A 26,736-nucleotide genomic window follows, 5' to 3' on the forward strand; every position below is an offset into this window, starting at 1 on the left:
TTTGGCTGGGAAATGGAAGTATTGAAGGGGAGCTATTCTTAATTGATTCGGTGCAATGGAGTATTATTCTAATGGAAGACAAGGCCTTACTCTAAAACACATAATAAGATATAAGCTACTGAACAAGGGTTTTATCGGGTCCTGCAATGTGGTGTTTCATGGAATAACTACCGGGACGCCCTTTTTACCTTTACACAACTCTGGAGGCAGGAGGGGCCATATTCAACCAAGGTTACACAACAATTTACCACTACAATACACACAATAAAAAAATTGCAATCCTCATACCCGCAACACTGCACCCTCCTCCTCTTAGCCACGGCCCGGGCCTACAACTTTTATTTCGTGTGACACGTAGGTGTAGTTCCCTCTACTTTTAACCTGACCCTGAGTGCGACAGTTTTAAAACATAAATAAATGTGTCCCGCTGCTCCATTGCACCCTGCCTAACAGACTCACGCCCACAGTTAACCGAATTGCGGAATGGTCTTCAAACTATACACTGACGGTGGGGAGCATTATTTACATGGGTGGATCTATGGGCTTCTGGTCCGGTATGAAGAGGACGCAGGCGTCACATGCTCGCCGCTTCTTGGACCGGGCCACTGTCAGTTGCTTTCTTTTTTGGTGGTCGTGCGGATTTTTTGGCCATTGAGTCTGCCCTCTGCATAGCCCCGGCTCTGCTCCCTGCTTCGCCTGCCCCGCTCCTTCGCCTGCTCGCTGTTTCCTCGGGCACGCTCTCGTGGGTTGTGACCATCGCAGCGGTTTGGTGGCGGTTTCCCGCCGTGATCTAGATTTGTAGCGGCGGCGGTCGATTGCCGCTGCATTTGCCGCTTTGCCGTGATCAACCTTGGCCTCGTGATCGTCTCTTTGCTCCTGCCTGCCCTCTGCTTGGTCCCGGCTCTGCTCCTGGCTTCACCTACCTGGCTCCTTCGTTTCCTCGGGCCTGCTCTCGTGGGTTGGGACCATTGTTTCACCTCCTCAACCTTGGCCTCGTCTCGTCTCTCTGCTCCTGCCTGGCATGGCTCTGCGGTACTCCGCCGCAAGGCTTCTTCTGCTCAATACCCGCTCCACCCCATCATGCATCTCTGCCATCAAATCAAATGGACTCCTCCGACAACCCAGGTACATTCACTGTGGCTCCGGTCGTAAGTTTGTTTATTTGCAATCAGGTCACTCCATCCCCGTCCTCTGGTCGGCTCAGCGCACTCTCACTCTTCGTCCCAGCGCACCTGGTCACAGCAACGCACACGATCGCACCTCCTGCCTACGAACCCTGGCTAAATCACCTGAATTCATCCCTGCTGTTCAAAACAACATCAAGCTCACCCTGTTCAACACCCGGTCCCTCAACAACAAATGCCTCATCCTGAACGAATACATCCTGGATAACAAACTGGACTTGCTCTGTCTCACCGAAACCTGGCAACAACCTCTGGACTACTACACACTCAACCTCACCACACCCAATGGATATTCCTACGTCAATAAACCACGCTCGGAGGGCCGAGGTGGTGGAATTGCCGTTATCCACCGTCAAGACATCAAGACCAACCTCATCTCCATCTCATCTGCTCCATCATTTGAACACCTGGCTTTTAAACTCTCTGGTCGCACGCAGTCAGTCATGGCTGTCGTCTACCGCCCTCCCAAACCACACCCATCATTCCTGTCTGACTTCTCCTACTTTCTGACCCAGCTATGTTCCCTCTCCCCCTCAATCCTCCTCCTTGGTGATTTCAATATCCACATGGACTCCACTGACTCCACAATAACCACTGACTTCACTGATTTACTCACCTGCTTTAACCTCACTCAACATGTCGACTTTCCTACCCATATCCGTGGTCACATTTTGGACCATGTCTGCTCCACTGGATTAAATTTGCACCATCTCTCTGGCTCCGACCTCACCCTCTCTGACCACTTAGCCATCACTCTGACCATCAACATCCCCGCCCCAACACCAAGGCATTATCGCACTATCAACTTCCGTAAGCTAAACGCTCTTTCACCTACCTCATTCTCATCCACCCTCTCTGAAAAAATGTCCACTTCTCCCTTCATTGACCTCCACACCCCTTCCGACCTCACTGACTACTACAACCACACTCTCTCCTCCTGCCTTGACCAGCTTGCGCCTGTAAAAACCAAAACAGTTTATTTCACCCATTCTGCTCCCTGGTTTACCCCTGAACTCCGCCTGATGAAAACTCGTGCTCGCCAACTTGAAAGACTCCGCAATAAAACGGGTCTCACAGTTCACTCCCAAGTCTACAAGGACCACCTACAACACTACAAAGATGCCCTCTCCCGCGCCCGCTCCGCCTACTACTCTCAAATTATCCACTCTGGCTCCGGAAACCCAAAAGCACTCTTCTCGACAATAAACAAACTCCTCCGCCCCCTGAACACCACCACCCAGTCATTCACAGTGGACAACTGCATCTCCTTCCTCTCTTTCTTCCAACGCAAAATTGACAACACCTACAACAGCTTGACCACTGCCGCACCCGCTCCCCCTCCAACCACCTGCCCCCCCCCCCCCTTGTCCTGCCATCCCCTGTCTCGGTTCTCCCCAATCTCCCCTACTGACCTCTCTGAACTCCTCATAGGAATGAAAACTGCCACCTGCACTCTTGACCCCATCCCCTCCAGCTTTGTCAAGGCCTCCCTCCCTGCGCTCTCTCCACTTATCATTGCAACAATAAACTCCTCCCTGTCTACAGGCATCGTCCCACCTTCCCTCAAAATTGCTGCTGTTATCCCCATTCTAAAAAAACCTGGTCACCCTAAACAACTTCAGACCCATCTCCAACCTACCCTTTCTGTCAAAAGTTTTGGAACGCGCTGTAGCCACTCAACTCAAACATCATCTCTCTGCCAATAACCTGTATGAAACATTCCAATCCGGATTCCGCTCCAACCACAGTACTGAAACTGCTCTCCTCAAAATCACCAACGACCTTCTCCTCTCCTCTGACGCTGGCAACCTCAACATTCTCGTCCTCCTCGACCTCAGCGCTGCCTTTGACACCATCGATCACACCATCCTCCTCACCCGACTTGAATCCACCTTTAACGTTACCGGCACTGCCCTCTCTTGGATTAAATCATACCTCTCTGACAGACGCCAGTTCATCTCCATCAATAACTGCAAATCCCGCACTGCTCCCCTCCCCCAAGGTTCAGTTCTTGGCCCCCTCCTCTTCATCCTTTACCTGTCCCCCCTCGGTCACTTAATCCGCCGTCATGGTCTCCAATTCCACTGCTTCGCCGATGACATCCAGCTTTTCATCTCCACCAAGTCCGTCTCCAGCGACACCTACTCTATCCTGACAAACTGCATCACTGAAATAAAATCCTGGCTTCAAATCAACTTCCTCAAGCTTAACTGTCACAAATCTGAAATAATCATCATTGGCCCAAAAACGCTCACAAAATCAATCCATAATTTTGCCCTCAACATCGACGGTATCCCAGTATCCACCTCCCCTCACATCCGGAATCTTGGCGTCATCTTTGACCAAACCCTTTCCTTCGACAAATACACTAAACAGATCACAAAGTCAGCCTTCTTTCACCTGAAAAACATTGCCCGTCTCCGCTCATCCCTCTCCTCCACGGCTGCAGAAACCCTCATCCACGCCTTCATCACCTCCCGTCTGGACTACTGCAATAGCCTCCTCTATGGTTCACCCTCAAAAATCACCAATAAACTCCAATACATTCAGAACTCCGCTGCCCGTCTACTCACCCATTCCCGGACCCGTGACCACATCACCCCCGTCCTTTACAAGCTTCACTGGCTCCCTATCTCCCAGAGAATCCAGTACAAAATCCTCCTCTTGACATACAAAGCCCTCCATAACCTGGCCCCATCCTACCTGGCTGACCTCCTCTCCAGACACACTCCCACCCGCAACCTCCGCTCTGCTGGTACCAACCTCCTGACCCCCTCCATCCGGACCAAATTCAGATCCTGGGGGGACAGGGCCTTCTCCATCGCTGCTCCCACCCTCTGGAACTCACTACCTCACACCATCAGAGACTCCTCCTCACTCACCACATTCAAAACATCACTAAAGACCCACCTGTTCAACACTGCATTCAACATTCAACCCACAGCATTTAACCCCTGACTATCACTTCTCCTTCTCCCTCCTTTTGCTTTAAATATTTCCCTATTGATTCCTGTCTTTTTGCAATTGTTGTTTTCATGTATTGTTATGCATTATGTTTTCCACTCTGTCAAAGCGCCTTTGGGCTTCTGGAAAAGCGCTATACAAAATAAATGAATTATTATTATTATTTATTATTACAGTTGACGCTACTTTTATTTACAAAACTAACCCAGGACCTGTAATTGTTCTTTCTGGGGGGGAGACAGTCTGCTCTGCATCAATGCACCATGAAAGCACCCAAAATGCACCAAAGCACCCTCAAGCACCAATCGGTGCAGTCACCATAGTTCATGAAAATAAAAACAACAACCCCTAACCCTGCAGGTGGTCTCTTGCTCTTCGGCTCCCTCTGCTGGCTATTATTATTTGTTCTTCCAGATGTTGTCTTTTCTTTGCTTTGCTGGCGGCCTATTTGCAAGAAAGTAAAATGCACCCAACGTGTCCCTTTTATTTTCTTTATTTATGGCCCACAGGGCCGACTAGTGTGGTTCACCTGTGGGGCATCGGTGCCCTGTGGCCAAGGTCCGCCAGCAAGATTTCGGGCCCTCATGGCCGGTTCCAGCAGAGGGGCCATGCCCCAACCCATGGGGTCCATAAGTGGTGCTCGGCCACAGACATGTGGTCCATAATGTGGTGCATCGATGCAGACAGCTGGTTCTGGGAGTTCCGGGCGCACAATGGCCGACTCACGCACGCTCCCCTCGGCGCCCAATGGCGCACAGGTCATGTGGGAGACAAAAGGGGGAAGACAGATGAGCGAGGGGTAAGGTCACAAGGGTACACATCAATAAGGCAATGCAAGGCGAAATGCGTACGGAGAGCGAAGTGAGAAAAGCTCGTCCCTACCGTACGTCACCCCCCCTGTCACCTACACTACCCTTGCCCTTACCCCATATTTACAAAATCTACACATTTACAAATTCGTCACTACTGTCACGTCTTCCCCATATTTCCCCTACACCAAATTCGTCACCACAATCCCTCTAGCCAAAATTTGCCATCACCCAATTCATCATCAATCCTCATAAGGAGGAAGAGATGGAACATCAGCACAATGTCACACCCACGTCATGATGCGTCTCACAATCCAAAACATTTGCACATAAAAAATAACAAAAACAACCTGGCATGGTGTGGAGGTACGTCACCCCAGGTGAGTGGATGCAGATGGTGCGAGGAGACTTCAATCCTAACTATCCTCTAAATGACTTTAACACACTTTACTCTACCCGGGGACTCTCCCTACCAATCCATTGGCCAACTTACACTATGGGTTCTAAAAACCAATTCCCATTGACCAAACTGTGGTGCTGCTCAATTTGGGGTCTCACTCCCCCGATTCATCTCCCGGTGCCCTTGCACAATTTCTGGGCTGAGACGTGTAGCTCTCCCAGCAGGTCTACCCACCTGCACACCTCCACCACTGCAGTTGCCACCCGAGCTTACCTAGCTCCTCACCCTAACCTAACTAACTGGGGAAGGCCCCTCCTGGCTCTGTCACCCCTTGGTGCCCTCTGGCACTGGGCTACCCGGGTCCGTCCTCCGGATCCTCGGGCCCCATCCACAACAACTCTACCGGCTCCCAGAGCCCACCTGCGGCCTCACCTGGCTGACATCCTCACAGTGGTGGAGTGCCCAAACCAACTACACACACTAACAGGCTACACGCCCAGCCATTTCCACAACACTAATGCACCCATCCAATCACCATTCTTCCACCCGCACCACAGATGCCAATATCCAACTACAATTTACCTATACCCTCTACCTAACTCTTAGACTACCCTCCCCGGGTATTCGTGATGGGGGTCCACTCTTCCCCCATTCACACCTTCGCACCATCCACTCCACTCCATAGTTTCCACCATATTCACTCCACGACCATCCATTCCAATACTCCATATACTCCACACTACCATTTATTCCATACACCTGTTCCTCCTACCTGTTGTTGCACACCTGTGCACTCACACCTGGTGCCACCTGCACCCTCCTCCTCTTCCTGGACCATTTGGTCAACACAACACACATCACCATCACTCCCTCATACACTGCTCCACACACCTGTCCAGTTGCACACCTGTGCAATCACACCTGTTCCTCACACACTTTTCACAATACACTTCCAATCCTCAAACACACACGGCATCATCTCATCTAACTACTCCCCTCTGAAACTTGCGCTTCCCAGTCGCCCCTTTAAACTATTGCGCTCCCACGTCATTATTATCCACTCTAATCTACCTGCGTCCCCACTACAGGTATCAGTGTCACTAACTAACCTTAACGTTACCTAATGTCATCTTCGCTAGATCCCTATCGTTATCCAAACCCTCCCAGGCTAGTTTTCACTGCCATAAACCCCATACACTAGTGCTCCTTTGCCCCCCGCTGTGAGGGATGACAGAGTTGCCATTCCATCACATGGGGCATCTCCCACTACCAATTTTGCACATCAAATTTCAACAAATCAAAAATTTGCCAATCATCTGCCAATCACTGTACCATTACCAATCATCACTCTGCCAATCCTTTGCCAATCATCAAATTTTGTTTTTCTAATTTCGGGTCCAGACCACTATCCTCATCATTACAGTCCACTATATCCTAGCCTCGGTGCGTCATGACATCATTAAACTCGGCTTCGCAAAGCCGAGCAATGAATTCGGGTGGTTTGGTCGCCTGCAGGTTGAATCCGTCCGGCTTTCGGTTCAAGGGAGGTGGATTGGTCGGGCCGAGATTCCACGCACCATCTCGGCGCGGTACCTTGCGGTCCCGGGCCCGATGGCTGAGGCTCGCCCGGTCGGAACCCCGTCCCCACGAGGGGGCACCGTACCGCTTCCTCCCACTCGCCCTTAAACCGGACCTGTCGCCTCGCCCGACAAGGCCCGGACTCGAACGTGCGGGGCGGGGCCAAGCCCGAATCGGCAACGACGCTTCGAAGAGAAGCGACGCAGCATCGATCCGCGCCGGGCCTCGCATCCAACAAAGGGCTCCTCACACCGAGTGCTCGCATCGGCTATCCGTCGCTCTAACCGCTAACCCGGTTACCGTCGATGCTTCACATGCATGCTCACACGCATACGCTACCCCTTTCACCCTCACAAAACCCGGCGTTCCAACGCCGTCCGTCCATTCCACCAACGCACTCCCTGTTACACACCACCCCTCTCACGCACACTCACCGTTCGCACACTCTTTTAACACACCTCGCGCACCATCTTGCGCACTCTCCCTTGGTACGTACCCCGTACCACTCACCTTGGGCGTGCCCTCTTGCATCCACCCACTAACGCACTCAGATGGGCTCTCCCACACTCGCGCTACAACCAACCCAGGTGTGCTTCCTCGCACACGTTCCACCACCACCTCACTCTCCGTGTCACACTCCGTACACCCCGACGTGCATTCTCGCTCGCACTCGGTTTCACACTCGCGCTCCGATGTGCCCTCTCGCACCTGCGCCATCACCAACTCACTCTCCGTGTCACACTCCGTACACCCCGACGTGCATTCTCGCTCGCACTCGGTTTCACACTCGCGCTCCGATGTGCCCTCTCGCACCTGCGCCATCACCAACTCACTCTCCGTGTCACACTCAGTACACCCCGACGTGCATTCTCGCTCGCACTCGGTATCACACTCGCGCTTCGTTACACGCTCACCCCTTGATGCACACGTATTGCTCTCACTCCTTGTGTCACACTCCGTACACCCCGACGTGCATTCTCGCTCGCACTCGGTATCACACTCGCGCTTCGTAACACGCTCACCCCTTGACGCACACTTTTTTTTCACACGCGACCCTTCACCAACGCCCGGGTGCTTCCTTGATCCCAATCGCTCGACAATTCTCTTGTCGTTAAACATCCTCCTGCAAAATCTACCCGCACAATATACAGCACGACTCACCTGGGGGATTCCCTTCTCCACGCGCACCTGCAAAGTCATTATTTGGTTAGTGAGCACATCCTCATGATTTGAGCAGGGACTTTGTACATATTCCATCTTTTCCTCCCGCCGCGAGTGGTTTTTTAAGTCCCCGGTCTCTTCAATTTCAATGCCCACTTCCACTTTTTCTTTACTCACCTCGACGACCGTTGGCTTTAATAAAATTCCCTCGACCTCATCGGTCGCCGGCTTTTCCAAACCCCATGTCGCGATTTCTACCCCCGTCATTGTACCCGCGCTTTCCTCCGCTTCGCTCAACCAGCGCTTCTCGACTCGCGTTACCTCCTCGTGCACCCGTGGGACCTGCTCGCTCAACCTGCGGTCTCTGTCCCTCTGCTCCCTTTCCTCCCTATCGGCCCTGATTCCGTTCGTTATTGCTTCCATTTTGTTTAACAATCGCTCACTGTTCCTGTCCAAAAGGGCCTCCATTTCAGCCATAATTAATTGCATGTCTTCCACCGTTGGTACAAAGGGCGCGGCTCTATTTGGTGCCGCTGTAACCACGTGCGCGAGAGCGCCATTTTGCGTGCCTGAAACCTCCTCAACCACATTGCCAATGTTCCCCTCCATTTGATCCTGGGTTACTCCTAACCCCTCTCCTAGTTCACCCACCGGCATCCGATCGCCTTGACCAGCCATGGCGCGATTTCAAAATTCGGGTTTTTTTTTTTAAAACAACACAAATTTCCAGCAGCTCCAAATTTTGACCAAATTTTTTCCTAGATGTTTTTTAAAATTTGGTTCGGGCCTCGTATCTCACTCCAAGACACCAATTGTTACAGCCAATAGTACAATTGGTGTTCCAAAATTTGGGCTAAATAAATTTAGTCCCAGGTTCGAATCCCAACTCGTGACTACCAATTGTTACGGTCCGCGGTTAAGGATGTTATATTTGCCGAGCGGAGGCTCCGCGACCGAACAGTTGTTCCCCGACTAAACCCGATTCACCCAAACGTTGGCCGTATCGCGCCACAGATACTCAATGTGGAAAAGACTAAGACGACGAATGCAAAGAGGAAGAAGAAGACGTACAGAAGAGTAACGGGGTTTATTATTATTCACACACATAAGCAAAAAGAGCAGTCACGGGTATTTACAGCGGACAGGAAAACGCAGGTGACACAGTGAAAATTACTAGCATATACAGACTTAGTTACAACCCAGGACAGCACGAACAAAACAAACTCACGTACGCAAATGGGGAACTTGCAGGCAGGAATGGCTGGAAAGGATGAGCAGGTGGGATCACAGGGCACAGCGAGCAGGTCCACTCCGGGCGGGAAGCGGGGAGCCGGCAGCTCCTTGTAATCCGCTTTACAGCGCACGCCGGCAGCTCCTGGTATTCGGCTTTACAGCGCACGCCGGCAGCTCCTGGTATTCGGCTTTACAGCGCACGCCGGCAGGGTCACTCGCTGCCCCGTCAGGGCTTCACGCGGCTGGTTGAAACGGGGCTGGACTCATCTGCCGTATCTCTTTGCAACTCGTTCGTAAAAGTTCCTCTGCTTTCTCTTGGACCCTTTCTTTGTCGTGTACCTCTCCACGCAGCTCAGCTCGTATTCCCTTCCTCTCACTTCTCTCCAGCGCGGGACTGACACGCCCTCTTACGCACCTGGACTCATCTGCCGTATCTCTGGTGTAGCTTGTCCCAGCGATCGTCGCACCCTTCTCTTCAAACCTTCAGCACGGGTCTGTCACGCCCCCTCCGGTTTCGGTACCGCCCTCCTCCACGTGCTCTGTTTCGTGACCTTGTATGGTAATCCCACGGGCTTGTCTCCTTATTTGGGCATGGCGCCGACGGCACACCCCTCGTGGCGAGCCACGGGCTTGTTTCCTTATTTGGGCATGGGGCTGAACAGCCCCGCCCTTCGTGGCGCGCCCTGGGCTTGCCTCTCCCGGGCGACCCCGTCCCTCCTGTTCAAACAGAGCACGGAGCACATATTCACGATAGCAGCGAACTGAGAGGGCGTGCACCCCACGCTTGTGAACTGCTTTACCCACAGATGGAGAGTTTGGCTGGGAAATGGAAGTATTGAAGGGGAGCTATTCTTAATTGATTCGGTGCAATGGAGTATTATTGTAATGGAAGACAAGGCCTTACTCTAAAACACATAATAAGATATAAGCTACTGAACAAGGGTTTTTATCGGGTCCTGCAATGTGGTGTTTCATGGAATAACTACCGGGACGCCCTTTTTACCTTTACACAACTCTGGAGGCAGGAGGGGCCATATTCAACCAAGGTTACACAACAATTTACCACTACAATACACACAATAAAAAAATTGCAATCCTCATATCCGCAACAATATATATATATATATATATATATATATATATATATATATATATATATATATATATATATATATATATATATATATATATATATATATATATATATATATATATATATATATAAGGCGCGGCGCGTTACGCGCGCTGCTTGTGAGCAAGGAGGAAGCGGACAAGCGGTAACATATAAACGTCTTTATTGTAAGACTACACTGTAACACTGAAATGCTCCGGGCTGGTCGCCCGGTGTATATCATGAGGCCACGCCTACCCCTCGGGCGTGGCCACTGCCCACTTGGTGCGTGGAATGATGTCACCATGCCAGTGGGCTTTTGTGTCCGCCACACGCGCCCCCCCAGAATTCCCGCGCACCTGGAGGGCCAGTTTGCGGGGCAGACGAATGACCCGGCCGAAGCGCCCCCTGGCGATCGGCGGCGTCCGGGGTGCAGGGATGCCAGGTGGGATGCCCCTGGCTGCCCCTGGGATGGGTGCAGGACGGGGGGGCGGCGTGGCGGCGGGGCTGGGCGGTGCCGGGGGTCCGCCCGCAGGAGGGCGGCCCCGACGTGGGGGTCGGGCCACTGGCGGTGGATGGTCCACATCGAGGTGGGCCGGCTTGAGGCGGTCTACCGAAACGCGGTCAGGAGTACCGCCGATGTCCAGGGTGAAGTGCTTCGCCCCGGTCTCCAGCACGCGGAAAGGCCCGTCGTACGGGGGCCGCAGTGGTGTCCGATGGGCATCGTGGCGGACGAAGACGTACTCCGCCGTGCGAAGCTCCGGGGCGACGTGCGTCGGTGGGTGCCCGTGGCATGCCGTAGGCACCGGGGCGAACCTCTGGGCGGTCTCTTGCAGAGCGGAGCGCTGCTGTGCCGCGGACCATGGTGCTGTGGAGTCGGGGAGGAACTCGCCCGGCACCCGCAGTGGTTGCCGGAAGACCAACTCCGCCACGGATGCGCGCAGGTCCTCCTTGGGCGCCGTCCGGAGGCCCAGCAGGACCCAGGGGAGCCTGTCGACCCAACCGCCGTCGCGGAGGGTGGCCCGGAGCGCGGCCTTCAATGAGCGGTGAAATCGCTCACACAGGCCGTTAGCCTGGGGGTGGTAGGCCGTGGTTCGGTGCAGCCGGACCCCGAGCCCCTGCGTAACCGCCCCCCAGAGCTCCGAGGTGAACTGGGGGCCGCGGTCGAATGAGATGTCTGAGGGGGCGCCGAACCGGGCGACCCAGGTGGCGATGAAAGCCTGCGCGACATCGGCCGCCGTTGTCGACGCCAAGGGCACGGCCTCCGGCCACCGGGTGGTGCGGTCCACCATGGTGAGGACGTAGGTGAAACCCCGCGAGGGGGGCAGAGGTCCCACCAGGTCCACGTGGACGTGGTCAAACCGGCGTTCCGGCACCGTGAACGGGGCCAACGGGGCCTGGGTGTGCCGGTGCACCTTGGCGCGCTGGCAAGCGAGGCACGTCCTGGCCCAGCCGCGGACGGCCTTCCGGAGGCCATGCCAGACGAACTTGTCGGCGATCAGCCTTTGGGAGGCCCTCGCGCCCGGGTGGGACAGGCCGTGGATGGCGTCAAACACCTGGCGCTGCCAGCCCGCGGGCACGATGGGGTGAGGACGCCCGAGGGAGACGTTGCACAAGAGGGCCATGCCCGCGCCGTCGAACCGCACCTCGGTGACGCGGAGGCCCGTGACGGCGGTCCGCAAGGCCTGGACGTCGGGGTCAGCGGCCTGGTCCGCTGCCATCCGGGCATAGTCGATGCCGAGGTGGACTGCGTGGGCGACGGCCCGGGAAAGGCAATCCGCCACCGGGTTGTCCTTCCCCGCGACGTGCTGGATGTCCGTCGTGTACTCGGACACGGCCGAGAGGTGACGCTGCTGCCGGGCCGACCACGGCTCGGTGACCTTGCCCATCGCGAAGATCAGCGGCTTGTGGTCGACGAAGGCAGTGAACGCCCGGCCCTCGAGCAGATGGCGGAAGTGCCTGACCGCCAAGTGAAGTCCGAGCAACTCACGGTCGAAGGTACTGTAACGGCGTTCGGGCGGGCGAAGCTGCCGGCTCAAGAACGCCAGCGGTTGCCAAGCTCCACGCACCCATTGCTCGTGCACCGCGCCCACCGCGTAGTCCGAGGCATCGGTGGTGAGGGCGATCGGTGCATCGGGCGCCGGGTGCGCGAGCATGGTGGCGTTAGCCAAGGCGAGCTTCGCGCCCGTGAACGCCGTGTCCATCTGCTCGGTCCAGGTAACGTCACCTTTGCCCGGCTTACCTCGGAGAGCTTTGTGCAGGGGGCGCAGGAGCTGGGCGATACGGGGCAGGAACCGATGGTAAAAGTTCACCATGCCCAGGAACTCCTGCAGCCCTCTGATCGTGCGGGGGCGCGGAAACCCCTTCACCGCCTCCACCTTGGCCGGCAGGGGGACGGCTCCGTGCCTGGTGACACGGTGCCCCAGAAAATCGATTGTGGCGGCGCCGAACCGGCACTTTGCGGGGTTCACAATCAGGCCATGCTGGCCCAGGCGTTCGAAGAGCGTGCGGAGGTGGCGTAGGTGCTCTTCGCGGGACGTGCTGGCGACGAGGATGTCGTCCAGGTAGACGTAGACAAAATCCAAGTCGCGCAGGACGCTGTCCATCAGTCGCTGGAACGCCTGAGCCGCATTCTTCAGACCGAAGGGCATGCGCAGGAACTCGAAGAGTCCGAATGGCGTGATGACCGCCGTCTTCGGGACGTCCTCCGGCCTGACGGGGACCTGATGGTAGCCGCGTATGAGGTCCACCTTCGAGAAGAAGGACCTGCCCGCCAAATGGGCGGAAAAGTCCTGAATGTGGGGGACGGGGTAGCGGTCGGGAGTCGTGGCGTCATTGAGACGGCGATAGTCCCCGCACGGTCGCCATCCCCCGCCGGGCTTCGGCACGATGTGCAGCGGCGACGCCCAAGCGCTCTCTGAGCGCCGAACGATGCCGAGTCGCTCCAGGGTAGCGAACCCCACTTTTGCCACCGCCAGCTTCGTCGGCTCGAGGCGGCGTGCCCGGGCGTAGACCGGTTGCCTGACGGTGGGGATGTGATGGGCCACCCCGTGCTTGACGGCCCCCGCCGAGAAGGTGGGCCGCGTGAGGGCCGGGAAGCCAGCGAGGAGGCGGGTGAATGCGTCCGCTGCCGGAAGCGTACAGACCAACGTGGCCGGAACCGAATCATTCGGCAAGCCACTTGGCAAGCCGCTCGTTGAGCTGGGCAACGCACAAGCGAGCGAGCTGAACGTCTCGGCCTGGACAAGCCGTCTGCGCTTGACGTCGACCAGGAGCCCATTAGCGCACAGGAAGTCCGCGCCAAGCAGTGCCATGGGCACGTCGGCGGTGACGAACGTCCATCGGAAAACCTGCCCTCCAAACCGCAGAGAGAGGCAGCGTTTTCCGTACGTACGGATGGGCGTCCCGTTCGCGGCAAGCAGCGCGGGGCCCCCACCCGCGGCGTGCTTGTCTGACGTGCCGGCGGGAATGACACTCACCTGCGCTCCCGTGTCGCACAGGTAACGGCGCCCGGAGAAGGTGTCCGTTATGAACAGCAGGCTGCTCGAACGGCCGGCGCTCATCGCCACTATTGAGCGCCGGCCCGGGCGTTTCCCGACCCGTTGAAGGAGCACGGCGGATGACACCGCCGAGCTTCGTGGCCGAACTTGGCGTGGAACCAGCACCAGGTGGTGGAGCTGGAGGAGTGCGGCTGGCTCCGCCCGGCCGGTGGAGTTGGCGGGTTTCCCCGCGGTGGCGGTTTTCGCCGCGGTGGTGGGCGGGGCGTGGCCGCGTTCACGAGGTGCGTATCAGCATGCTGCTGAACATCAGCGCGCTGTAGAAGCTGATGCTGTGGAACATGCTGCTGAACATCAGCGTCGAGGGCCGTGACGGCCACGCCGACGCTCGCCCGCGTGTCCGAAGCGGCGAAGTACCTGTCCGCCTTGGCGGCCAATGCTCGGGGTTCCGTTAGCTCGGTCCCGGCCAACGCGACGCGAACCTGCGCTGGAAGTTGGCGCCGGAAAAGCGCCCGGAATAGCGAACCGGGGGCTTCGTCGCCCAACAGTGACAGCATATGGTCCATTCGGACCGACGGGCGCGTCTCACCGAGCTCGGGGAGATCCAGGAGGCGATCGGCCCGTGCGTCGTCCGTGAGGCCGAACGTGGCTAGGAGTAGCCGCTTGAGTGCCTCGTACTTGTGGCCGTCCGGTGGGTGGCGAAGGACGGACACAACTCGAGCGGCCGTGCCGGGCCCGAGGGAGGCGACGACATGGCAGTAGCGCAGGTCGTCGTTGGTGAGGCGCCGAAGCTGAAATTGAGCTTCGGCTTGAACGAACCAGACTTCGGCCTGGGCCTCCCAAAATTCGGGAAGTTTAATCGCCATTGCCTTGTCGTTGGCCATTGCAATGGCGTCGTGTTCGGAAGGATCGCTACGGCAGATCCAACGTCGAGGGTCACCAGTAAAGCGCGGCGTTACGCGCGCTGCTTGTGAGCAAGGAGGAAGCGGACAAGCGGTAACATATAAACGTCTTTATTGTAAGACTACACTGTAACACTGAAATGCTCCGGGCTGGTCGCCCGGTGTATATCATGAGGCCACGCCTACCCCTCGGGCGTGGCCACCGCCCACTTGGTGCGTGGAATGATGTCACCACGCCAGTGGGCTTTTGTGTCCGCCACATATATATATATATGTATGTATGTATGTATATATTTCTTACCACTGAATCATTGACTCACTCACTAACTCGCGTGAGTTACTCATTGACTCACTCACTCACTAACTCGGAGATCTCGCGAGATCACGGCGAGGTCACGTCTTTTCGAAGCTGCTCCATGCGCTCACGCTCTCGAAGCTAAGTGATCTATCACAATCGTGTTTTTGTCGAGACTGTATCTATCTTTCGGTGTGTGTACCTATAGCGTATCTTTTGGAAAATTTTCGGTGCTAATTTTTCGTACATGTATACACAATCGTCGGTTAATGGTGTCGAGTATTCTGCGGCCTAGTACTCGTAGGCTTAGACTACCGTACCGTCTCCGACCTTGTGGTTTTTTCTCTCAGCGATTCGTCGAATGCGCTGAAATTATTTTCGTTCTCTGTTTCGTACCAGTCGTTCACCCCGTACCTCCTTGTTTAATATCTGTACTCACAAAAAAAAACCCCAAAAAAAATATTTCCTTCCCAGGTCTTATTCGTTTATTTGTTGTTCTTTTTGTTCGTTCGTTCTTCGTTCGCGATCACGCGGCTAGAAATGTATAATCTCTCCCCTGAACAACTATTTTCTCTCATATATTATAACACCCTTTTCTTCTTTTCCTACAAAAGGATGCTTTCGTCTTGCTCACCAAATCTATTCATTCCAAAAAATATATATAATACCATCTCTTACAGTTCCTCCTTTCTACATTCCCTAAACTATCCAGAACTCCACCCCTCCTCCAGTGTCCTCAAACGTATTTTTGACTCGAAGGTCTCAAACTCATTTTGCAAAAAATGTTCGTTTCCCATGAATCGTACACTTTTCAAAATCCAATCTCACCCCTCCCCTCCAAATCCTCCCCATCACCCATCCCTTTCAAATCTCCCCCCTTGCCCCTTCCCTCCCCTCCCTCCTAAACTCCCCCCACACCCCTCCCCTCCGAGACTCTCCCTCGCTCCTCCCCTCCTAGACTCCCCTCTCACCCCTCCTCCTCAAAGCATCCTCCCTGCTTCTTCCCCCTTCCAACTTTCACCTTCATCTCCCCAACCCTTCTGCCTCGCTCTTCCCCCTCCTCAAATAACACCTCACTGTGCCTCACCCAATCTCCATCAAACCTTTTGTCCGCCCCATTCTTCCCTTTCTCCAAGCTATTCTGAAATCTCTGAAATCTCTGACACACCTTCAACAGCTCTCCCTACCTCTTCCTCCTCTTCCACATCTTACCCTACCCCTCCCCCCCCCCCCCTGTTCTGGACCCGATGCTCCCCCTTCCTCTTCATTAACGGTATGGACCTCAAACATCCGGGGCCTTCGCTCAAACTTGACTGACCTCTCCATACAGGTTGCTTCTGACAAACCAGATGTCATCTGCTTAACAGAAACTTTCCTCCTTCATGATGTCTCTGATGCATTGGTATCTCTCCCAGGTTACTCCCTCTTCCGGTATGATAGACCTGAGCCTCGTCCTGGAGGTGGGGTTGCTATCTTTATAAAAAAACTCTCTTCCTCACTCGCCCTCCACTGCCCTCTCTCCACCTCACCCCCAGGAATACCTTTGGCTACGGCTTCCCCTTCGCTCCCACCTTTTGTTCATATGTGTGTTGTACCGTCCACCAAACAGCGATGACTCCATCTGCATCTCACTGTCTGATAATATGGACCAACTTCTATCTACCCATCCCAACTCTCTCTTCCTCATATGTGGTGATTTCAATTGTCACCATGCCAGTTGGCTGGGGGTGGGTACCTCTCTCACCAGCCATGGCTCTTCAGCAAAGGACTTCTGCGACTCACTGGGACTGACACAATCTGTCAATTTCCCGACCCGGATCTCAGTCAACGGAGCATCTTCTCTTCTGGATTTGGTTATGACAAACTTCCCTGAAAATGTCTGCTGCTCTTCTTCTGCTCCAATCGGCTCATCTGATCATGTGCTTGTCAAAGTGGACATCTCTCTGACCATTCTCAGAGAGCCTCCTCAGCGTCCACGAGTCTGGCATTTCACTCAGGCCAACTGGCACGGTCTTCAAGCAGCCATCAATCATCTGGACTGGTCTCCCATCTCTAACGCCTCTGACATCAACTCATCCTGGGAATTCTTTCAAAGTAAATTGCTCTCTCTCATGCACAGATTTATACCATCTCGTCTTCAGTTGTCATACCCTTCCTCCCGTCCATGGTACACGGAATCTTGTGGTGAGGCTGTTGCCCTGAAACAACCTGCTTTCGTCTCCTGGAAAGCAAATCCAACGGAAGGAAATCTCATTTCCTTTCACAAAGCCCGAAACAAGTGTGTGTCCACCCTCAGGAGAGCCAGGAAACAATATCTCACCATTCTCAAGACCGAACTCTCTTATCTGTCTCCCTCTTCCAAATCCTGGTGGTGTCTGGTCAAATCTGTTTCTGGTGTTTGTTCCCCCTCCATCCCCTCCCTCACCTCAAACGGCTTAACGGCTGATTCCGCACGTGAAAAAGCTGAATGCCTCAACTCTGTGTTTGCCTCTAAATCTTGTGTCCCAAACCCATCCCTCTCTGTACCCACTGTACCCAGTCGTACCCAGCTGCTCCTGGACTCTGTGTCCTTTCCTCCTGACAAGGTGGAAAAGTTTCTGTCAACCCTCGACTCTGATTCTGCAACTGGTCCTGACGGCATCAGCCCACGGGTCCTAAAATCATGTTCTTCTGCTCTTTCACGCCCTCTTTCTGTTCTCTTCACCCTCTCTTTTGCTCAAGGTCATCTGCCATCTGCTTGGAAATCAGCCAATATCACCGGTTTGCACAAAAAAGGTGCAAAAACAGATCCCAGCAACTACAGACCAATCAGCCTTCTCCCAATTATCAGCAAAGTCATGGAATCCATCATTGCTTCAGATATTAAATCTTTCCTCTTCTCCAATGGCTTGATCTCTGATCATCAATTTGGTTTCAGACCTGGTCACTCTACTCTGGACATGCTGCTTCTGCTTTCTCAACAATGGATGGAGGTCCTCAACGCCAAACAGGAAATTAGAGCTGTCTCCCTTGACATTTCACGTGCCTTCGATACGGTCTGGCACCCTGCTCTGCTCACCAAACTCTCCTCCTTTGGTATCCATGGAAATCTCCACGCATGGCTGGCGGACTTCCTCTCTGGTCGTAGTCAACGTGTGGCCCTGAATGGGTTTCTCTCATCTCCTCTTCCTGTTCAGGCTGGAGTTCCCCAAGGTAGTGTTCTGGGCCCTGTGCTTTTTCTGGTCTTCATCAATGATCTCTCTGACTCTCTTGAAAATCCTCTCTATCTCTTTGCTGACGACTCTACTCTCTGTCGCTCCATTCCTCATCCCTCAGATCGGCAGTCTGCAGCCTCCTCACTCTCTGCAGACCTGGTCAAAATCACAGACTGGTCAAACAAGTGGAACATGTCTTTCAATCCTGACAAATCTCACACTCTTACAATGTCTCTCCGAAAGGACTGACTGGATAACCCTCCCATCTACTTTCTCAACAATCCTCTCCAAGAAGTTCTGTCGCTCAAGCTTTTGGGTCTCACTATCTGCCATGATCTTTCTTGGGAAAACCACATTTCCAAGCTGGCCTCCAAAGCCAGTCGCCGACTCGGCATCCTCCGTCGTGCGAAGTCCTTCCTTGGCACACCTGAGCTCCTCACCACATACAAGGCTTTCATCCGCAGCTCAATGGAATACTGTTCCCCCCTCTGGGCTGGTGCTCCTGCCTCACACCTTGCTCGGCTTCACGCTGTTGAGGCCAAAGCTTTCAGAATCATTGGAATCTCCTGCGATGTAGTCAACACCGAGGGCCTTTCACTCACTCACCGCAGGCAGGTTGGTGGTCTTTCTGTCTTCTACCGACTCCTCTCCGGCCTTGCTCCCCCAGCTCTCTCTGCGCTCTGTCCCCCCAATATTCCTTCAGGTCGCACAAGATCTGCCTGCAACCCTCTTATGGTTAAACTGCCAAAGTCTAGGCTCTCTGCTCACCTTCACTCTTTCATTCCCCTTTTCTCCCGCCTCTGGAACAAACTCCCCCACTCCCTTCAATCCCACTCCTCCCTCCAGGTCTTTAAAACAGCTGTTCACCACCATCTCTTATCTTCCCCCATCGAAAACCTTGATCTTTTCTACCCCCGGTTATTCACCCCAGAGTCCTTCATATGTTTTATTCATATGTTTTATTCCACCCAGAGAGTTCATATGTTTTATTCCTCTCCCACCTCCCCCCAAGTCCTCCCGATGTCCCTGCTCTCAAATGTTGTGTTTGTGTCCTTCCCCCTCTTCCCCCTCTCTTTTGTGTCCTTCCCCCTCTCTCCCCATCTTGTCTGCCACTCCCCTTGTTTTTTGTGTTTTGTGTGTCGGTTTGTCTTTTTGTGTGATTAATGTTAGCTCTTTCACGAGCCTCGATCTTGTATACAAAAAAAAAAAAAAAAAAACTCACTGAGAAAATAACTATTTGAAAACTAATGAATAAATGGAGGGTAAGAGTAAGGATGAATGAGGCTGTGAGAAACAGCCATCTAATTAAGACAGGGGCAAAGAGCCAGTCACCCATCGAAAATGAGGCCAAGCCTAGCAGGAAATCGTCCCTGTTGTGGGAGTAGTGATGGTGTGCAAATGAGAGATAACTAGAATCCGGGCACTCGGTAGAGCGCATACCTTCGCCGCAGCTACTGTTCTGTACTTGGCATGGGAGTGTATGCGATGTGAAACTTTATGTGAAATGCGATCGATTTTTAAAAATCAGAATTTGAGCAAATCTGTTTCATTCGTCTGTTAATATGCCTCCCCGATTGACAAATCTGCAATTTGAATTTCATTTGAGGTTGAAATGATTGCGGGAGATCGCGTTATAGTGATGACGTCTTGGATGGACATCCTCTTCTTCAGTCGCTCATAACTTTGAGTGAAATACGATCGAGTTAAAAATAGTCAGAATTTGAGCAAATCTGTTTCATTCGTTTGTTAATATGCCTCATCTCTTGACAAATCTGCAATTATAATTTTTTTTGAGGTTGAAATGATCGCGGGAGATTGCGTTATAGTGATGACGTCCTGGATGGACATCTTCTTCTTCAGTCGCGCATAACTTTGAGTGAAATACGATCGAGTTAAAAATAGTCAGAATTTGAGCAAATCTGTTTCATTCGTTTGTTAATATGCCTCATCTATTGTCAAATCTGCAATTATAATTTTTTTTGAGGTTGAAATGATCGCGGGAGATCGCGTTATAGTGATGACGTCCTGGATGGACATCTTCTTCTTCAGTCGCTCATAACTTTGAGTGAAATACGATCGAGTTAAAAATAGTCAGAATTTGAGCAAATCTGTTTCCCAAAATCTAATCAAATGTGTCCCGTATAATAACCAATCATCCCACCAAATTTCATGCAATTCGGTTGAATACTTTTTGAGTTATGCGATTAACATACACACACACAGACATACAAATAAATACACAGCGATCAAAACATAACCTTCCGCTTTTGCGAAGGTAATTATGATTCAGAGTGGGGTGGGTGAAAAAGCAAGATGGCACAGAGGTCAGTGCACGTGTACAGATAAACATGTGATCTTTCCATTCCAAATCAGCTGCTTGTGATGCACGAAGTAGCTAGAGGTCAGTGAGGAGTTATTCGACCTGGGTTCCACAGCTTTTGCTGCTGGCAGTAACCCTGTTTGACGTGACAGCTCGTTTGTTCAGTGGCAAAGGGAGTTCAAGATCCTGCAGAACACATCATGCCACCCATCACCTCCCATACACACCTTCACTTAATGTCCGTCACTTATTGCATGAAGGCCTGAATGTCAGGCTTGACACAAGCACTAATTTGTGAGCTGAAGGGGTTTGGGTTTCGGTGTTCTGGGTGCATGACAAATCTTGCATGATTTATTTTCCCTCGCCCCTAAATGCCTATTGGAGCTTTTCCAATTCCACACCTCCCCCCATCAGTGCTGCCAACTCTATTCTATTCCAAAAGTCCCTTCACCCCCTCATCCCAATCTCCACAACCCTATCACGACCCAGTACAATGACATGTGACACTGTGACAGAGTAATGTCTGCTTACCACCTTCTCCAAACCTAACCCGAAATTCCCCCACTCTTACCCTCTTTACCACATTGCACTTATCCCTTGTGCAATGTGCTATTTCATTTCCTTGCTGTAATTTTCACCACTGTACCAGACTTGGCACATCCATCATTTAACTTCCACATCCCTAACACAACCTGTTCATCTTTCATCAGCATTTTTCTATTTCCAGCAACCTTTTTTCACAATTTTCTCTATATCTCTACTGTTTTTTAGATAATTTCTTCCAATCATCCTTTTTCTAGATTGCTGTCTTCAGAAACCATTCTTTCCCTTACACATACCTCGCACCACATTGTTGCTTTAGCCCGATTGATCTTCTGACCCTGGAATGGTGGCGGGGAAGTCGAAAAGTTATGGATGGCGTCTCGTCCTGGGGTCGTCGATTGTCTCTCCCCACTCTCACTTCATTCCATGGTGGGTCTTACGAATGTCGGGCTGTTTTACGTGGAAGCCGGGTGCCCTCAGCCTCTGAATTTGCTCACCTCACCATCACCGGTGAGTTGTTGTTGTTTTTTGCCTCACTCTGTGTTCATTCATCTTCTCTCTTTACAATGACATTTGGCAATGTTGAAGAAGACCTGATCTTTTGTGAATCTTGTATCGCTCTGTGTCTCCAGAACAACCTGTGTTCATCCAAGAGCCAGAAGGACACACAGTTGGGGAGGTAGAAAGTGTGGTGGAACTTCCTTGCAAGGCCATTGGTATGTCCCTTGATGTGACCTTGCACATGGCACAGCAGTATTTATGGCAGACATTAATTGCAAACACATATATATGTACACATGGGACATTGCAAGGAACTTCAACAAAGGAAGAGGCCATTAGGCCCATCAACCTTGTGCATTGCTTCCCAACCTATTCTTGTTTGTCCATGCTCTGTCCTTTTAAAATGTTGAAGATAAAGCAAGGAAGGAACACTTGCCATTTTAAAAGTCTTTGGTGTGGCTCAGTCAGGTCGTGTTGGAACCGCGACCTCCCAGACTCAGAGCGGACGATCATTACCATTACACCACTCTAAGTCTGGTTGATATTGATCATCATTATTTTGTTGTGGAGCACATGACTCGTGGTTTGCATCATTGCCAGGTGTGTGGCTGTGTCGTGATGCAGTGTACTCTGTAGGTGAGAACAGGAATTTGGCTCGGAACCAGGGTTCGGGCAAAAAAATTGGAGCTTGGCGAGAGTGCTGGCAAACAATGGTCTACTCTTGCGAAAAATCTCTGCTTTATCATGAGACGTTTTAGTCCACCAGCAAATATGAGAAGTTGAGACACCCATCTTACCATCCATCTGATGGCAGCACACCCATTGTTGTTTTGGCCCTGCGTATTTAGCACTGGGGTGAGAGGTTATAGTCTGTAGGACTAAAAGACAGGTCACAAGCCCCAATGCCAGCCACAGGCTCAATGCTCTTCTTCCAGCTTCATAATGATCTTTAGCAAACAACAACAACAACAACAGGCATTTTAAGGCCATTTTCCCTGCTAGAGCGGGGGTTAGCCTTGCGGTCCCCATGACAATCTGCTCCATTTTGCCCTATTTCCTGCATCTCCCCTTGTTAACCCCCTTGCCCGCATTTCTTCTTCTACCACATGTAGCCAAGTCTTTCTCGGCCTTCCCCGTCCTCTACTTCCCTCTACATTCATTTCCATCACTCTTCTCAACCAGTCACTTTCATCCTTCCTCAACACATGACCAAACCATCTCAATCTGTTTCTCTTCACAGCATCCATCACAGGCTCTATTCCCATCATCTTTCGCAATTCATCATTTGACTTCCTCTCTCTCAACGATACTCCACACATCCACCGAACCATTCGCATTTCCACCCTTTCCAGCCTTCGTTGCTGCTCTACATTCATTACCCATGTCTCGCTCCCATAAATCATAACACTTCTCACACATGCAGCATACACCTTTCCCTTCAGCTTCAGCGACACTCTCCTCCTCGTCAGCACGCCACTCAGTTCCCGAAACTTCTTCCATGCACATAATGATCTATAGCATATGTTAATAAATATTTTTTAAAGAATGGGGATAGAGTAGAAGATGTGAATGAGATGAGGTTAATGCACGAGGTTGTTAAAGGTTGCCTGACCCATGGGCACCCAGAAAAGGATGCAAAATTTGGTGGAGATCGACAAAACCACTTTCGAGGTATAAGCAGACAAACAGACATGCTGTATTTTAATATAATTGTGCAAAACAAGACATTGATAAATTGAAATAAAAATACGATTCATAATAGATTTACATGTTTACAAAGTTCAGTGCATTCAATGATTTAATGTACAAAAGCAATTCATGTTAATTACATTGATTGGTATGAATGTTTATATTTTTATATCTCCCTTGTGTTCATTATTTCGACAGTAAATGGATTTGATTAACTATTTGAATGTAAAATTTCCCATTGGGCCAAATCTTTTATGTAGTCGTTGGAAGAGATTGTTGAATTGAAAAAGCTTCCACAAAGAAAGTTCTTGAGCAGAGGGAGCGGTTTCTGGAATTGCTGGATTGTCGAATCCCCTAATTACCTTGTGGATCGTCTTGCAAGATGAGAAATTGTCTGCGGCACTTTTATTAAGGCTGATGGAGTAAAATGATATAATTCCATCGGTGGTCCTGTCGATCTTCAATGAATTCCATTTATTGCGTGCAACTTCCTGATGGGTTCCGAAGGGTTTTCTAAGTATTTTTTTAAATCTCTGGGAAACCTTTGGATCAGCCTGTATTGAGTCGAATTAAGGTTTTAATTGACCTCTAGTTTACCTCCATAACCAAAGGTGGATGGAGGTCATGTTTTCACCTCTGTCTGTTTGTTTGTGAACAGAATATCTCAAAAAATTGTGGACGGATTCGGACGAAATTTGGTATGAGACAAGGACGAAATGATTAGATTTTGGTGAAGATCCGGATCCGGATCTGGATCAGAGAATTTTTTTAAAGTGATTCTTCACCATTGAGAGATACGGCAAAAAGCGATATATAGCACGATATCTCAAAAAGTTATGGACAGATTCAGACGAAACTTGGTGGACAGGTTGGATATGTGACAAGGAAGAATTGATTCAATTTTGCTGAAGATTCGAATCCTGATCTGGATCAAAAAATTATTTTAAGTGATTCTTCACCATTGAGTGATCGGGTTAAAATCGACATATAACATATTTTTAAAAGTTATGGACGACTTGTGACAAAACTTGGTGGACGAGTTGCTTAGGTGACAAGAACAAGCCGATTAGATTTTGGTTCAGGTCATAATCCAGATCTGGCCTATCAGTGGGATAGAAACCATAAACTGTTCAGCCTGGTAGAGGTACGCTCCTGAGAGCGAGAGGAGGACAGAGACTTGGTGCGGAGGTCAGAGAGGGGATAGTGTTGGAAGAGGGGGCGTTGGGGCTTTGGAGAGGTGGTTAGAACATGGGTTTGGATGGTTGAATTCTGGACATGAATAAGAAAGGGGGAGAGAATAGAGAGTTGGGAGAGGGAGGTTGAGGATGTTGAATTGGGAGAGGGGGTTGACGACTTGCAGTTTGTGGGGGGGGGGGGGGGGGGGGGAAGTTGAGGATTTAAAGACGAAAGGGAGAGGGGTGGACAGAGAATTGAGGTGGGGAGCAGAGAGGGGACATACAGTTGGGAGATGAGGAAGTGAGGACGTTTTTCTTTTTTTTGTCAAGTACGTACTGTGCAAATGTTTGGGTTATTCCAATTATATTCATACTTATGGTAAATTCATCAAATTATCAGTGACAGCAGTCACATGTGTTTATTATTGTAAATTAACAGCTTTTATTAATATGTGTGAAACAAACTACTAAAGTAAATAACAAGAACACTGTCGTTTTATCGTATCACTATCAGTCAATACTTTGTCCGCCCTTTGACTTATTGAGTGCCATAACTCCTTTACCCATGCTTCCTGTATGCAACTGAAGCACTCTTCCAGGAATATTGTTCCAAATACCCTGTAGTACATTCCAGGGTTATGTAAGGTTAGTTGGATTCCTCTTGTTCTCTTCTGTTTCTGTGTAGTCTCTTGATGGGACCCCTGTGCGGACTCTGGGGTGACCATTCTAACACGGAGCACACCAACTGTAACATTTTCTCCAAAACTTGTTTTATTCTGCTGGAAGACTGAATCAGTTTCCGATTAAACAATTTCTGCTAGGGACTGCATTGTGTTGCAATATCTGCTTGGACTTCACTTTTTTGGGTGGAAGGTTGAGAACTTGAAGAAGAAAGGGGGAGTGGGAGTATGCTACAAATAGCTCGGGCTATCCTTCGTGAACCTGATTTCAACATCGACACCATGCTATGAAGAGCTCGGGCTAGGAAAGTATCTGAGACTCAAGCCACATAAATCTAAGAAAGGATGTGGAAGACTGTTAACATATGACTAACAAAGGTCATTTTTGGTGAACTTCAAATGAGCCACCTGTATGGAAACAACGCAACACAAAATCTGGCAAGTTACGAGACGTTTCAGCACATCTCAACTAAATGTTTCTCCAGCTTATGGACCATGGGTCATGCAATTACTGTCTGGCAAATCCTTGCGGATACCTCAGAAGATGATTTTGGTGATAGTTGTAATTTTAATTGCACGGATCACTCACTGGAGATAAACACCATAACGGTCAAACTCGATAACATTCCTGTGAGAATGGTTATCGATTCTGGGGCTTCTGTCAATCTATTGGACAGAAACACTTACCACAGGCTATTTCAAGATGGCCACCACTGCACAAAATCCAAGAATTCCACTACCATCTTCATATATGGTTCAAACACTCTTCTATATATTCAGGGTACGTCTGACAGCTGTCTGGAGAATAACAACAGTAAAACTGTGGCCAACATAGTGGTGGCTGATACAAGGACGATACAGTATCTCTGCTTGGGTGCACATCGGCCATCGAACTCGGGGTGCTAAGTGACAACCCACCTGCTCAAACTGTGCCATTACAAATGACCAAGATGCCAATCAATCCGTGGGAGGCCATCAATGTTGGCATGTACGGTCCATTTCCTTCCAGCAAGTACATCCTCGGCATTGTCGATGAACGTTCCTGATGACCCACCAGGCCCAACCGGCTTCTACCCACTCCATCACTGGAGGCCTAACAACTGTACGTTTCACCCATTGCTTGCCACATGAAATTGTGTCAGACAATGAACCCAGTTTATCAGTTTTTAGATCAAACATTATGGAATCAAACATTACAAAATCACACCTCATTGGACTCAAGCCAATTTGGAAATACAGTCACGTGAAAAAGTAAGTACACCCCATGTAAAGTTTTGACTTTTTCAACATATTTCAAAATACAGCTATTTGATCTTCATGTCAACAATATTGACAGATAAAGGTGATATAATATAACAAATATCATGGAACATTTACATTTTGTAGTCCATTGTATAATTTAAATAAACATAAATACAAATTTCGCACGTGGAAAAAGTAAGTACACCCCTACATTTATCACTACTTCAAATACCTAAAATTAGAATCAGGTGCACCAGC

At 50.9% G+C, this 26,736-nt stretch overlaps 1 protein-coding gene across 1 annotated transcript in view; it reads left to right on the forward strand.

Annotated features, from left to right (window-relative positions):
- The window catches only part of LOC137425102 (protein sidekick-2-like), a 547,704-nt gene that overhangs the window by 121,986 nt on the left and 398,982 nt on the right, over nucleotides 1-26,736 (forward strand). The window contains 2 exon segments of the mRNA XM_078772524.1: nucleotides 21,511-21,701; nucleotides 21,824-21,907. Coding sequence (XP_078628650.1) covers nucleotides 21,511-21,701; nucleotides 21,824-21,907 — 275 coding nt within the window.

This window comes from Myxine glutinosa, chromosome 1, assembly GCF_964187855.1.
Source record: "Myxine glutinosa chromosome 1, kmMyxGlut1.1, whole genome shotgun sequence".
Taxonomy (NCBI): Eukaryota; Metazoa; Chordata; class Myxini; order Myxiniformes; family Myxinidae; genus Myxine; species Myxine glutinosa.